At 35.9% G+C, this 15986-nt stretch overlaps 4 protein-coding genes across 14 annotated transcripts in view; 2 read left to right on the top strand and 2 right to left on the bottom strand.

The window, feature by feature from the left end:
• LOC128172065 (uncharacterized) overlaps positions 1 to 15986 on the top strand; it is a 170813-nt gene that overhangs the window by 31689 nt on the left and 123138 nt on the right. The gene's annotated exons all lie outside the window — the stretch shown is intronic.
• LOC128172025 (oxidoreductase HTATIP2-like) lies at positions 1487 to 8738 on the top strand. The gene is made up of 6 exons (XM_052837795.1): positions 1487 to 1623; positions 6513 to 6696; positions 7274 to 7384; positions 7465 to 7602; positions 7785 to 7846; positions 8294 to 8738. Exons 2-6 carry the CDS (start codon positions 6514 to 6516, stop codon positions 8493 to 8495), a joined length of 696 nt encoding a protein of 231 aa, XP_052693755.1. The 5' UTR covers positions 1487 to 1623; position 6513; the 3' UTR covers positions 8496 to 8738.
• On the bottom strand, positions 8739 to 9908 carry LOC128172014 (uncharacterized). Its single transcript, XM_052837787.1, has one exon. It carries the CDS (start codon positions 9569 to 9571, stop codon positions 8843 to 8845), a length of 729 nt encoding a protein of 242 aa, XP_052693747.1. The 5' UTR covers positions 9572 to 9908; the 3' UTR covers positions 8739 to 8842.
• The window catches only part of LOC128171866 (histone-lysine N-methyltransferase 2C-like), a 39152-nt gene continuing 34946 nt past the window's right edge, over positions 11781 to 15986 (bottom strand). For all 11 annotated transcript variants that reach the window (XM_052837644.1, XM_052837702.1, XM_052837662.1 and 8 more), the window contains one exon: positions 11781 to 13392. In XM_052837644.1, coding sequence (XP_052693604.1) covers positions 11939 to 13392 — 1454 coding nt within the window. In that variant the 3' untranslated portion in view covers positions 11781 to 11938. The remainder of the gene's footprint in view (positions 13393 to 15986) is intronic.

Genomic DNA, 15986 nt, shown 5'->3' with positions numbered 1-15986 from the left:
TTTCATTGTCTTCACAGTATCTAATGAACTCATAACTTGATAGAGATAATGCATTTAAGTGTCAGGCATAACCCTTTTATAGAGAAATTATATAGTATTATATAGAGTGAATGCATGCGGAATAACACGAGTGAAGAAGATAAGAACGAAAAACAATTTCGGATTTTAAAAAAATTAAATGTGTAATAACATAATGAAAGCACACAAATACTCTACTAGTTAATGTTTTTTAGTAAAGAAACACAAATGTTATAAAGGTTTGATGTGATTAAACCATATACATGCTCAAACCACCGGGCCAAACGAATATATCATTATTAAAATGTTTCATTAAATTCTGTCCACGAGTGTGCGGACTACTTTTGGTTCGAGAGATTATTATACTGAATAGTGATGATATGAATGAGGAGGCTGATGTCGTTTTTTTTTGCGGAAAACTACAATAGCGAAACTCTTTTATTTTTTACTATAATGAAAACTCTAAATAAATTAATCTGTATTTTGTTTATATTGTGTTCAATTTTATAGATAATATCGAAAAATTCATAAAAAGTACACCGTATTTAACTATCTAGAATGCACAAAAACCAACGCATTGAAAACTGAAGTCGGTCTCCTTAAGTTCTAAAATTTATTGCCTTTTGAACATTTTGGTTTGCATAATTAATTCAGTTTCTATAAATAGATTGAAGTACCGATATCCATTGTAAATCTTTTTTTAGAAGGGAATTAAGTGAAAATTGATATTTTTATATATTTCCTTGTTCTTAGTTTGTTATCCCCCGCCTCTAACGCCCGATATTGTTTCTGATAACTTAGTTTTTCATATTTCTTTGAAACTTATTTTAAAAAAAACTTATATCGTGATCTAAAAACGCGTTTCCATAGTATTTAACAAAATAATTCGTAATTCAATATTTCTAAAGCATACATAAAATCGGTTTTGAAATCTCTCTCTCTCTCTCTCTCTCTCTCTCTCTCTCTCTCTCTCTCTTTGTGAGCCCAAAGAAACATGCTTTTATCATGCATCTCTCGCCATGCTCCCAACTCCTTACGGCCGAATCATTTCAATATACTTGTATAAGCTTATCATATTATAATTTGACAAGTAAGCACAATTTATTACATAAATCACTTCTTAAGAAGAAAACAAGTAAGAAAAAATTAATTAAATATGAACTGCAAAATGAAATATTCTTGTGACCAAATGTTTCAGATTCACAGTTACCGGCACAGGAGCCAAGCCCGTTTTACATTAATTTCAATGTTATGGTTACATTGAAATTAATGTTAAAACGGGCTTGGTCCCTGTGGTTACCGGTATATTGCATATTGCAATTTATGAGTTTACATACTTGATGATAAAAAAAAACGACCATTGATCAATGGATGTCGATGACCGTTGAAAGACGACCTCGAAGTCTTCATTACATGTTAAAAATGTATGTAAGTATCGTCTTACATGTACAGTACTGATGAGTCCTGCGATCAAGGGTTACTGTGATCAAGGGTACCTTAATATTATGATCCGCGCCCTGAGTGAATTTATATAACGATAAAGGATTTTATCAGGACGTGTTTTAAAAACCTCATTACATAGACAGATTCTCAGGGTCATATAAGGTAGGTGATTTATTTTGATCACGTTTAGTTTTGAATACAATGTACTTAACATACAAGATTGTTAGGGGGAGTTAGAACTGTAAAGACCATATAGAACCATTTTAACATGGCTTTGGACTTTCGGTTTGATGTAACTATCTATTTCTTGTGTCAAAACAAGTTAAAATGACGCTGGTTTCAAGCGAAATATACACCGATTACGTACTCTTCGCTCGAAAGCCAGAAAAATCTTGTTGATTTCAGAGTGGCTGAATGGCTAGCAATGAAATAGACAGACCTACGTCACATTGCGCTTGACACGACTACCCAAAGTCCAAGCTCTTGTTAAAATAGTTCTATTAAGCGTAACGAACTATATAATAGTTTGCAAATACAGATCAAAAGGGCAAAATTTAGGACAATTTATATTAGCACCTGGTAACCTATTGTACTCATTATTATAAACAATGGCTTTCCGCGTATACATGTAGTATAATTTTCGCAGCACAAATTGCCCTATCGTATGTATATCATAAATCATAGGCGCTCCCCAGCTAATTTTGTAAATGACGAAAGTCTCCCTCTCTCTCTCTCCACCTTCTATGCTACAAGTAATAGCTTTCCAAAAAGCTTGCCTGACTAAACAAAATTATTCAATGGAAGCATCCATGTATCAATTAGGCTAACTTATCATTAGAAATGAATTTTTATTTTCGCTGCTGATCATAAATTTATAAACAGAACGTGCAAATTTAAGACGAAATGTCAGTCTTTTCTTCGATCTAGAACATGTACATATATATCACTTGAAATTCACTTATTTTATAAATTCAATTATTTTTAGGAATGTACACATATCATATAAGTGCATGTAAGCTTGAAAGCTGGAGAGTAAATAGTCGGGTTTTTAAAAAAAATTATATTTGTTATACTAAGATGTAAAATCAACTGAAAGGCATTTTTAAAAAAATTTCCAACCACATGAAATATAAAAGGGTATACAAACACGTATTGTTTTTTATTGTGTGTGGGCAGCTTCATCAAAATCATCTTGACAAGCAATTTAAAAAGGGTGAATTCTTAAATTCATGAAAAAAACCCTTTCTGTAACTTCAATTCAATTAGAATTCCTTATTTGCACTTTTATTTATTGCATGCTCCTACAAAAGTGGAAGGGGGGGGGGGGGGCAAATCCATGATATTTCCATTTATCATATAAAGTTAAGAAAAGTGCCAGCTGCCAAAAAATTGGGGAGGGGGAAGCAGCCCCCCTCACTCCAACCCCTGATGATACGTGCCTGTGATGTAAACACTTTGTGTGCTCTGGGGTATTCGCATGATCCCAGCGCACTCGTCAACTAATCGGTGCGCAAAATTATGAATGAGACATTATGGCGCGAAATCCTACTATTACCGTTCACTCAACGAATGGACTCATCCATTGGCAGAAGATCCATGGGGAGGGGGTCAGATGAATTTTTTGACATTTGTTTTGTAACAGCTAAATACATGTATATTATACTTTGGATTGGATGTTTTGGAAGAAATTTAACGAATAAAGACACACACTTGATTAGTAATTGTTAAATGTAGTAATGTACATTTAAGTATGACCCCTTTTCAAGATTAATGAAATCGCCCAACTGAACGAAAATCGGGTCACACCCCGCTTCGGCGATTTAGTTCCTCCTATAAACATTCCAGCTGTATAAATTTATCTTTGTTTTAATCCAAACTGATGACTCTCTTGTAATAGTGATAATCCAACACCAATTATAACTTACATTGTACCGTTATAGACAATATGTTACAACTTGTTGCGATGACCCCTCCCCCTTTTTCACCGTTTAAATATAGTGGAATGCTGATCTATTTTTAAATCAGGATTACACACGTGCACTGCATGGTGAACGTCCCTTTTACTTGAAAACTCTTGCTCGCTGTTGTTATTACATGCCATATAACATTTTCATCAATTGTGAATGTAAATGCTGACATCCTAAACATAAGTCGGTTGATCTTTTTTGTGAAATATCATGATATTGCTTGTCCCATTGTCTGCACTGTTTCGGAGAATGCAACTTTTAAACCTTAGATATGCCTGACGTCATGACGTCAGGCAATAAGATTTAATAGTATCTAGAATTTTAAGGTAGATATCGTTCGTTTTTTACAAAATAAGCTGGGGAGCGCCTATTTCATGAATCATGTACATTACGGTCTGTGACCGATTTTGACATAGTTACAGGTAAGTTAAGTTTAGTTCAGTTTGGCATTACGTGTTGATATTTTATGAAGGATAGAATGAGGGACAAATAACTTTGTGAACAAGGAATATCTGTTTCCAAATACATAAAATGTTGAAAATCTCTATCTGTATACTACGAAAGACGAATAGGGCCATATAAAAAATATTTTTATCTCATTATTACGAGAAAAGATCTCGTTATTACGAGTTAATTATCTCGTTATTACGAGAAAAGATCTATTTAAAATGGTACATTTCATTGTTCTATTCCCTTTTATGTAAAGTGTATGAACTACTGCAATGTTTATTATTATACACATCCTTAGCATAATTATCGTTTAAAAGCGTACACATAATTTGATATAAAATCGGACCAAGCAGTTTTAAAGAAATTTCAGAAGAAGTAGCAAAGCAGATTGATTAATAAATTCATTGAACTGTTTATTGATAAGAAGGATATATACAATTTGTTTCCAGACTCCAAAACGTTAATATACAAAATCAATTATGATTAATATACATGTAGGTTAAGTTGTGTATGAACATATAAAATCAATTCAGGTAAATCCTATATATCCATGATTGAGACTATTTAGTCATTAAAGTCATCTGTAACTATTAAAATTGTGTTTTTACGACTATGGGACTACCTGGTATTTACTCAGGTCTTTTCAGAAACGCTCCATTTTATATAAATCTTTTCTCGTAATAACGAGATCTTTTCTCGTAATTACGAGATAATTAACTCGTAATAACGAGATCTTTTCTCGTAATTATGAGATAAAAAAATATTTTTATGTGGCCCTATTTGTCTTTCGTAGTATTCATATAGTTCCATCAGAGTTCATCAGCCCTTTTAAAAGTATTTAGAAGAGAAGGATTTTATAGTTTGAAATTTTTAACTATATAGTAAAACTTACCAAAGTAAATTCGCGTTAAGTAATTCGAGCTACATTTTTGTAGCTTTAATATTTTATACAGTAATTGACAACAATGGTTATGTATTATAAACTTACAGCGAATTACAGAAAACCTGAGTTTTCAACAGCTTTAGAATACTTAGTAGAATTTATGTTCTTATTCGTTTCACTCAGACGAACATAAAATATTTATGAAATATATAAACACAAACTCGTGAGTAGGATATATAGGAAGCGCCCTGAAAGTGCAGTTTAATTACAAACAATATAGCAATAATTCTTTTCTTCAAAACCACATCTTCCACATCTACAATATAAAATTACAAATTTTAGACAATGCTTACATATCTATATATTGTACAATACGAAGCAATGGGCAGGTGGGTGGGACTTATCTGACTGCACGAAAAAGCGCCTTCGAATGGTTTTAATAGTACACAATAACGTTCACGGTCATTCATAGCCCATGCTATGAATATTAATTTCACTTGACTAGGTGACAATCATAACAGCCAATAGATGAAAAGAATAAACAAACACTATAACATTAATAAATACATATTCAGTTTGATCAGCAAAATATCAAATCAGGTCTGAATCTATGTCTTATGGTTATTCAAGTGTAGATTGTTATTTTTCATTAAATCCATTTATATTGCACAAAGAAAACCTATAGAACACTCTCTTCTATTGTTAGTTATTCTATAATAGAAACAGCCAGACTGAAATCTACATGCCCCGTTTATCGGTTGGTCGAAATCTACAGCGGCTGAAACTGAGAAAAAATTGACAGGTCTGAAATTGACACGCCCTGTTTATCGATTGGTCGAAGCCTACAGCGACCTAAGAAAAACATGGGACTGCAAGAAATTATCACGATGATGTCAGACTCAGTCTCACAGGAGACGATTTGGCTGTTCCTTTTAGCTAACGTACTTATGTACATTAACAGTAATTTAGTGCTTTTTACTTATTTTTCATAATCAATTTATTGATTAGTTAAAAGAGAGATGTTAATATAAACAATAAAATGCTTTCGTTGATGATTTATGCAGGTTATGAAGGTAGCGATCATTGCAGAAAAAAAATTACTTAACCCGCTACCTTCATATCCCGAATGAATCCCCAAAGAAAGCATTTTATTGTTTAATTATCCATAGTCTTTTAAGAAGAATGTTCACCTGGACAGCACTGGGTTCAAGAACATCAATTCGCCTTAAAGTAATTTACTGGGAAAAAATATTAAAATGTACTTCAACAATTGGGAAGAAACAATTGAAATTTATTCAAGTATAAACTTGTCCCCATAAAAATCATTAATGACATTTTGGTTCCTCAATTTCTGGTACAACATAAAGCACTAATCTGTGACCGCTTAATTAGTTCAAACTATTATAGCAATAATGATGGACAAAAAAGAAAAAAAAATATTCCAAACAAAAAAGCTTAAAGGGTGGAAATGTTTACTCCATGCACTCGATCTCATTGAGCAATGCAGCAAGCTATTGAAAACTCTACCGGTATTCTGTAATTCGCTGTGGAAATGGCTACGCACATACTCAGAACATGGAATTGAAACGAAGTTAAATTATTATCCTTCTGTGTTATAAACATTGGTACGTACATAAATTATTCTTTTGAAATTAAATAAGACGATTTGATTTTATATATATCCACAGTAAACTCATCGAAACTTTTTTTATGACGTCAGTAGCATAACGTCTTTTTTTTTTATATGATAGGATGGCCACAGAGGAAGACCTAGAGGCGTTCCAAAAGGAGGGTCACGTGGCTTTCGTTGTGGGTTATACGGGGGAGACAGGGAAGGAATTGGTAAAGGCCTTGTCTCTGACCAAACCCTTCGCCCGTGTCGTGCTGATTGGGAGGAGGAAAACCAACGTCACAGAAAACCTCGGGCCAGAATTCGTAAGTCAAGAAGGGATATGACCGGCGGGGGGGGGGGGGGGGGGATCTCAATATACCAATGAGTGGAAGAACGGGACTAAAAACCAACGGGACAGACAACCTCAGGCTGGAATTCGTTAGTCGAGACGGGATATAAAACCATTTAAGAAGAGACTTACATGCAGTAGGACGTAATAAACTATCTATTTCTTGCATCAAAACAAGTTAAAATGACGGTGGTTTTGTGTGAAATATGCATACATTGCGTAGTTTTAGCTTAAAAGCTACAGACAAATGTTGATGATTTCAAAGAGCCATGGCCGACTGGCCAGCAATAAACAGACTTACGTCACATTGCTGTTTGACACAACTTCACAAAGTCCAAGCTCTTGTTTAATTGGATTTTACATGGGGAGGGGGATTGAATGACCCCCGTGTATTCGAGTGGACCGAACGGGGAAAACCACCATGCAGACTCTTTGCAATGTTTTACACAATGATGAAATCTTTCTCTCTTCAGTAAAGTATTAGACATAACTTTTCTTGTGAAATTTAAGAAACACAAGTAGATCTTGAGATAACTCTTTGTTATTCCCAGGAAGAAAAAATAGTTGACTTTGAGCGCTTGGACGACTACAAGGAAGCATTCACAGGATGTGACGTAGGATTCAACTGTCTTGGAACAACTCGAGCCAAGAGTGGAGGAAAGGTATATCACTGCTGTGGTTGTGATTTTGCTTTTGTTTAATTTAGAGGAATATTGAATGTACTGTTAACTTTTGATTGTAGGAAGGTTTCATCCGAGTTGACCATGATTATGTTATGAATTCGGCAGAACTTGCGAAGAACAGTGGCTGCAAGCGCTTTCTCCATGTTTCATCACAGGGCAGCAACAAAAACAGCTGTTTGCTGTATCCTCAGACAAAGGTAGAGAGAGAATGAAAAGAGGAGCGATAGAGGAGAGAGATAGAGGAGAGAGATAGAAAGAGAGATTTATTTGTTTTTTGTTTACTGCTCAAACCAACACTTTGGAAAACAGCAATATTTCAATTATTTGAATTCAAACTTGTATTATGGATAACATAACTTTTTCTTCTTTTTTCCTGAAGGGAAGGGTAGAAGAAGAACTCCAGGAATTACAATTCGACCATTTATCAATATTCCGCCCTGGGTGAGTATTCATTCGTTCAAAAAGGCTTTTTTAATTGTTGTTTTATATCATACACAATTATTCATGACAGTTTTGAATATTGATCACGAAAAAGAATAAAATTCATGGGATTGTATATTTCTGCAATGGTCGCAACGCAAAATTTTTGTAGGAAATCGTGTATATATTACAATGAAAATTTTGGCCATGGTATAATTTCGCCCTCATCGACCACGGTCGAAATTTAACCTGTTCAGAAACATTAACAAAAAAATGCTTGTATTTTGTTTTGCTTACCTAACTAATGCCTTAAAAATCATAAAATTCTCCGTATTCATTCCAAACTATACAATATGAAAGTCAGGCAGGTGTTTTGTTGTGGCATCTAATGACTTTCCAGCAAAACGCAACATTTGATTTTATAATATTTTGATAAAGATCTGACCATCAGTTATTTTGTGATGACAGGTTGTTGCTGTGTGATCGCCAGGAGCGACGTGTCGGGGAGAGGATAGCCATGTGTCTCCTCTCGCCTTGTATCTGCTGCTGTGGCAAGTATTCCGCCGTGTCAACGGAAACTCTGGCGGCGGCCATGATAAGACGCGCTTGTCAGCCCAACGGCAAGGTGGAAATCATCGATAATCCCACAATCCATTACATTGCTTCATAGCGACGTGTGGGTGATAGTCGAATCATGAACACAATACGTGCAGAGAGAGAGAGAGAGAGAGAGAGAGAGAGAGAGAGAGAGAGAGAGAGAGAGAGAGAGAGAGAGAGAGAGAGAGAGAGAGAGCTATTAACAAAATTAATCTTAATTGTTTTTGTTATTTTATTTGTAAACCATAATAAATTAAATCCATTGTTTCTTATATTACTTTGTTCAAGTTATCACTCATTAAAAATGCAATATCAATTGAAAGTTCCGAGTTTTATTAGACAAGCATGTATATATATATATTAACCTCGCACATCTTCAGCTTGTTAATTACTAGTACATACATCAATATGCACATTTACTCAGTTACGATAATTATTGCAGAAATCCGGGGTCTTGCAGAGAGTAGAATCTGTAAGGTTGAAGATGGACGCTGGTTTATGGGGAGTTTCCGTTTCTCTAGTAGGGGCACGTTTGATTCTGCGAGTATGTCTTATTTTTTCAGCTTGCTGTTCAACCTTGTTGAGGTATGATTTTTTACCGCTGCTCATCATGCCAGCTTTCTTCATCAGAACTGCCTCTGTTCTTTCTCTGCTGTGTTCTTGCATTGCGTTCTGTGTCTGAAGCATTTTCTCCTTCTGCCGAAGACGAGCATCGATTATCTTCAAAACAACATGCCTTCCTTGATCACGAAGTCTGGCCCAGTCCTTCGGTTCCCACAAGTCTTTAGATCTTTCCACAGGCGTCTCTTTTCTATGCCACAGTTTCTTTCTGTTGACTGGGTCTTGAATCGCAGAACACAGTTCATCAAAAAACGTCTGCGGAAGATTTCCACTGAAGAGAAGTTTGACAAGAAACGGAGTTCCATATGACCACAAGTTGGAGAAATTACCCGGGACTTTTCTTCTCTGGTTGTTTTGAACTTGAAGATGAGATATCGGAGGGAAGCGATTTTGGAAGGCCCTTGAATTGGCTTGGGTCCCATTGGAGAATTCTTCGGTGACTCCGTTCATGTTATATTCACCAATCCCATTTAATGGTATTTTAAAACCAGGAATGATCAAAGACGGCAAGGGTTGACATGAAGCCATTCTGAAATTGTTGGAGCTAACTAACAAGCGTAACAATACTATCGACGCCTTCGTATTATGACGTCATCAACAGCGTCACAATGCATCGTAGGTCTGTCCATTTCATTTAACGTAGCTCGCGGGTTTGCTGACGTCACAAAAGGATTCGACGTGAAGAGTTGACTGTCATAGCAAACTCATACATTTTTTTTGACAAATGATCTTCAGAAACATAAAAGGAAATATTTCAAAAAGTTAAATGCAGTTTATACAAACATTTATAATTATCAAGTGCTAAAAATTTAAATACGTGACATATATCGTCACATTTTGTTCTATAAGGTATCACTGTGCGTTGGAACTCTTCCATATCATGCTCAGAAAAGTAAATAAATTGAACCGTATGCATTAACTTAATTCGCTTCTTTTACAATTATAACTTCTGTATTTTTAACTACCGACTTACTATTTAAACTCTTTTGCCTTAAGCTAATTAATTTATATGATTACAAACTTATGTCAATAGTTGTATGGAAATTAATTTTGTATTGATTGACCAAGAGTTTCATGAAAAAAAATAGTCATTTTTCTTCTCTCCACAACCTTTCATTAATTGCATTTGTGCATTCGATAACATTCATAATGATGTTTAATTAGTATTTACATGTTCTAATACGTGTTAATCAGCTAGTCTTGTCAATCAATGCATTTTCATTTTCTTTTTCTCAGACGTTGATGATGACGTCGGTCTAACGTCATAATGAAATTGTTAAATCTATTATAAAGTTGTTTCGCAAAAAATTGGGCGAGAACACATTTACGTCTAACCGAAAGTCCAGCATTTTGTGCTGACGACGGTGCCTCCCATTATTGACTTCAATTAGAACCATTTTAACAGGAGCTTGGACCTCGGATAGTTGTGTCAAACAGCAATGTGACGTAAGTCTGTGTATTTCTTTGCTGGCTATGGCCCTTAGCTTTTGAGCTCACGCAATCTGTGTATATTTCACTTGAAACCAGCCTCCATTTTAACTTGTTTTGATTCAAGAAAAAGATAGTTATTACATTCTACCGAAAGTCCAAGGTCTTGTTAAAATGGTTCTAATACTAGTATTTGATATCTCTGTATTTTAAAAGATATTTTGACGTTTTCTTTCTTCCATAACACAGATGTATAGACGCACAATGAGATTGATACAAGGTGTACATGTATATTTTAACAATAAAATGCTTTCTTTGGTGATTCATTCGGGATATGAAGGTAGCGACATTGCAGAAAAAATACATAACCCGCGTTAGGTTTGGACCAATCGATAAACAGGGCGTGTCGACATCTGTCCTGTAATTTTCTTGTCAATTTCAGCCGTTGTAGATTTCGACCGATCGATAAATGGGGCGTGTAAATTTCAGTCTGGCTGTTTCTATAGAGCTATGAATTAACTATAAGTTTCCGTAAGAAATAGAGGAAATTATACTTGTGAGATGTAAATATTTTACGGTAACGTGTATTTTCCTTTTCTGCAAGCGTTTGACATCCTCTCGAATTCAAATAATTATTATCTACATGTATATCAATATGGATGGTTTCGATGTATTTTCTTACGGTTATCGTTGAATAATAATTTGTCAAAATTTTGGTTCAGTGAACAAAATATACAAGAAATAGGTAATTTACGGTTTTATACTGTATACCAAAGAGTAGAAAAAAAAAAGGGTCTAAATTCTCTGATATACAATTACATGGCATCGCCTATTAAAAACATAAATGTACATTTAAATGGTAAATACCAAGCCATCTTTTAATGTAAAAAAAATCAACGAAGTACGTGTGTGTGTGTGTGTGTGTGTGAATGGCCAAAGTTCAAAAGCGCTGAAATTTCCTTAAAAAAAAAAAGAAAGAATGAAACTGAATTTTCCATGCAATATGCACGTCTACATATGTATTTGTCATAAATTCATACACAGTTTTACAAAATTCCGTGCAGAGGTTATACAGGCGTTGCACTTACAAATAAACAGGACTGATGGCCTGGCTGACAGACTGACTAATGAACGAACTATACATTTCAACTTGTAGCTTGGGGTATAAATATCTAAATCTGAGTTTCCATTTTGGCTACTCGGTACCCTTTTTCAATATTGCACCATTTAATGATCTTACATCCTTCATAAATATGGTAGGAAGCTTACAGAGTAACATGATCATCTCAAAGTGAACAAAAACAAGAAACAGATCACATACCATTTATTATTTGCAGATATAATATTAAAATAAATCAAAAAAACTATGCATAAAGTATCTTTCATAAATCATATATACACTTAACAACAGCCAGTGACTTGTCTACTGGTCAGTGACTACAGGTAGTCTACTGGTCAGCGACTAGTCTACTGGTCGGCATCTTTACTGCTGGGGACTTCCTGTGACTGTTCTGAGGCAGTGGTCACTGTCTCTGAGGTGGACACAGAACTTGCACTAGAAGCTTGAATTGTTTGACTAACATTAACACTAGTATTGGTATCTTGCAGTTTCACATTTGACTGTTCCACTACTGGTGCACTCGCAGATTCCGTAGCTGGGGGAGGGGCTACAGAGTCTGTGGGTGGGTTTTGGGAAACGGACTGAACAGTACTTGTAGAAACATTAGGCCTCGAGTTAATTGTTGTATGAGCTACAGAAGTTTCCACTCTTGTTGAATTATCTACTGACACAGCACTGAAAGTTGTAACTGGAGAGTAAGTGACATTTGGCGAGGCAGGAGGGGTGGAGCTCGGATAGCCAGTTATTGGTGGGGTGGGGCCTTGCCTGGGGGCTGCATATCCTGACCCAGGCTGGGAAGGTGGTCTCGAGGGAGGCCTAGATACTCCAGGAGAACCTTGTCGGGGTGAGTAACGCCCAGGGGATGGACCCCCCGTGTAGGAGGGACTAGCCTGTCTGGGTGAGTATCTTCCAGGGGAGGGGGTGGTAGACTGCCTTGGTGACTGGTTCTGTGATACAGGCATTAATGTTGGAGGGGCACCACCATAGTGTGCCTGTCGTGGTGACATCCTGCCCTGAAAATGGCCATAAGCACCCATATAAGCTGGAGGAACCATGCCCCTGGGAGACATTCTTTCCTGGGTGTTGGGAGGAGGAAGGGGGTGACCAGGGAGGGAGGTCATTGGGTAGGAGTGGGGAGGTAAATGCTGCACATTTGTGCTGACAGTTTCTGGTTCCTGCACAGTGTTCACATTGCTGTTCACTGAAGACACAGGCTGTGCCTCTGCGCTCCCACTGTTCGGTGGTCTCTTTTGAGTATGCCCTTGATCAGACTGAACACTTCCTTCTACTGACTTTGCAGCTGTCTGAGGCGTTGACTCCGATTCTTGGATCCGAGCTGCCTCCATCTGCTGACTTTGGGACACTTGGACCGGGGGTACAGAACAGGCAATAGCTGCACTCTGAGGAATGCTCTGATGAATCATCACATTCATTGGCAGAATGTGCTCCTCCTGCTGATCGTCAGGGTCATTGCTCTCACTCTGATATGCTGGCTGAGAGACAGCAGTGGTGTAGGTGGGCTGAGTGCTGGGGCCGGGCACACTTACAGTGGTCACCCTCTGAGCACCCTCACCCTCCTCTGGTTTCCTGCCCTCAGGTTTCTGCTCTGTGGCAGGGGGTCCCTGGGTGTCCCCAGCCTTTGCCTTCCCTGGGGACCTGTCCACAGCTTCGTGTTGAGATCGGGCTGCCAGTCCCGCTGAATTGTTTAGAATTTCCATGATGCGTTTCTCGGTTTCAGACTGAGGAGTAAACTGGACGGGTGGCCTTGGCTCGGCAGTACCTACCGTTGTAGCAGCTGGACCTGAATAAAATCAGAAACAGAGTCAGCACAAATAAACCAAGCTTTTCAAGAGCATTTCTATAACTGAGTATTTTCATATGAAAACGAATGATACCATCTTACATCAACAAAATTTTAAGGTAAAAAAAAATTATCAATTTTTTTAAAACTTCGATTTTGATATCTACTTATTGCAACATACTTCAATTAAATGTTTACAGACAAAACAGGTAAATCTATACAGACATTCCCATTGATCTACTTCACATGTACTTCTACAGATGTTTGGACTGACAAAGGCAGAACCAGACATGCTCTTAAAAGATTCACAACAGAAATGCTTGACCATCATTCCACAACAACTATACTACATTGTATATGTCTCATTTTTCACCTATTCAAAATGGCACATAGAGAGCAGACTTAACCTCTGATCTGGGCTGCCAATCCCTTCGTAATATTTGACTACCCCATTTCTTGTACAATTCATGAATTCATACTCAGCCCATAGTTGTATTTTATATAAATACAAAAAAACTTATGCATCAAAAATTCATAAAATTGATATCTGTGAGATGTAAACTTTAGGTTTAAATTTTTGCTGTTTAGAAAGAGTGTGTAAAATTAAAGAGCATTCACTTGGAGGAAAACAGCTGAAACATTAATTAAATTGATCCTATGCAGATTTAATTGCATTATCTTTGCATTAGTCATAGGTTCCAATCAGCACATACATGTAGCATCAGCTTTAGGATGGCACAACCTTCCTTCTGAAAATACGGGCCTCTTATAGTTAAACACCAAATATCTTAACATGCAATTTTCTCAAGGATTCTGCAAAATGTTACTTTTTGAGTTTTCTGTTTCCATGCCACACATCAATTAATAGAACATAACAAAAACAAAATTAGTTGGACACAGAGAAAGTCCGATAAAGTCAGATTGAAACTCAAATTAAACACTTCATTTAGAACCTTGAATCTCTTATTTGCCATCTAATTTTATTATCCTATTGACCAAGCATCAAACAATTATTTTCAGTAACAAAACACCTAACAAACTACCAGTTCTAACTTCAAGTGGAGAAATAAAAATATCTCTTTGTATATAAAGCTTCCATATAACATCTTGAAAAGACTTCTTCTGATATTCACTTTTCAACTGACAAAGAAACACAATTGAAAGGGACAGCCGCAGTTGACCTGTTGACCTGGACATCAAATGGGAATTATCCTGAACACAGGGGAAGTAAATATTAAAATATGAGAGATGTCTGCACTTTTGTTGGCTAATATGGCTGACTGACAATTGATAAGTGAATAGTGATTGCTATATACCCAGCAGTATAAAGCAATTGAAGCTAGTTGACTTGAGTTTTTAGCCACTACATATGACTATAACAAAATCTCCATCAATATTCCAGATTTGAACAACAGAATTAAACAATGGAAGTCTGTTTCTATCTATAATGAAACACGTTAGTACATAAATCCAGGCCCTGTATTTTTCAGGCCTCTTATCTGCATCTAAATAAAATGTCTTGTCTTTCATGGCAACACTAGTATCAGCAATTTACTAAAAACAGAAAAAAACATTAAACAAAATGTCCAACAATGATATAAAATAAGAGAAAAAAAAATCCAAACCACACATCTAAAAGATGAACCAGAAACTAAAGCTCTCAGAATGAGAAAGGGGAACAGTGCACAATGCAGGCTAACGCAGGAATGCCAAATAATACACCTGAATTCAAAATGTAAACCCAATCATTTTTATATTAATAGCATGCAAGTCAATCTTGTTGATACATTTCAACAAAATCCAGATTTTCATTAATACTACATACACATTACATAGCACTTGTTAAAAAACAACGTAAAAAAATAATAATCAAAGGGATAGAATCTCATCTTCCTGTGAAAAAGCCAAGAAACGTTAGAGCTACGATACACAGCACAACACAGATACACCCAGCGGCACACTTTTTTGATCCTTCTTTTGCTTCTTTATGTGGGACAGAAGGTTAAGCAATGATATATGAAGGAAACAGGTCAAGACTACAGTCTCGGGACAGAATGTGCCTCTACTTGTAAAATTCTTAATCTGCTTGTGTAATATAGAACAGATGTTATATTAGTAAACACAGAGAAAGGTACAACAAGATTAAGATATTCAGAGCATATGAAGAGTTAATTACGTCCATTGATAAAATGAAGTATCTACATATGTGAGGAAGCTAGAGTATATGCAGGGACACACACAAATAGGCAATACCCTTTCTGAATAATGTATTTATAATGCAGTTTTATCTGTAATTAACTGTAACAAACATTATTGCTGTATATGCTATAGCAAGACAGTCAAAATACTAAATATTGCATCCTTTAAATAATTACAAGTCTAAAATAGCATTTGAATAAATTGAAAAAAAAAGATAAATAAATCTTGAAAACCATGCTAAAGGCCATGTTGGTAAAAATTTAGATTAGAATAAAAAAATACTTAAACCTTGTAAAGATCAAAATGCTAATTAGACCATTCTGAAATGTTTTACAAGTTCATTGCTATTATGATTCAAGTATCATTAAAATACTATTAGATTATTTATCCCTCAA

Source organism: Crassostrea angulata, chromosome 1 (assembly GCF_025612915.1).
Source record: "Crassostrea angulata isolate pt1a10 chromosome 1, ASM2561291v2, whole genome shotgun sequence".
NCBI classification, from domain to species: domain Eukaryota; kingdom Metazoa; phylum Mollusca; class Bivalvia; order Ostreida; family Ostreidae; genus Magallana; species Magallana angulata.
This window is presented reverse-complemented; position numbering and strand designations above follow the sequence as displayed.

Excerpts from the sequence above, each read along its gene's own strand:
- LOC128172014 (XM_052837787.1), bottom strand. The coding sequence starts at position 9,571 with ATGGCTTCATGTCAACCCTTGCCGTCTTTGATCATTCCTGGTTTTAAA.
- LOC128172025 (XM_052837795.1), top strand. The coding sequence starts at position 6,514 with ATGGCCACAGAGGAAGACCTAGAGGCGTTCCAAAAGGAGGGTCACGTG. Across the intron at positions 7,603-7,784 it reads TGCTGTATCCTCAGACAAAG|GGAAGGGTAGAAGAAGAACT; the intron begins GTAGAGAGAGAA and ends TTTTTCCTGAAG. Across the intron at positions 7,847-8,293 it reads TTATCAATATTCCGCCCTGG|GTTGTTGCTGTGTGATCGCC; the intron begins GTGAGTATTCAT and ends TTGTGATGACAG.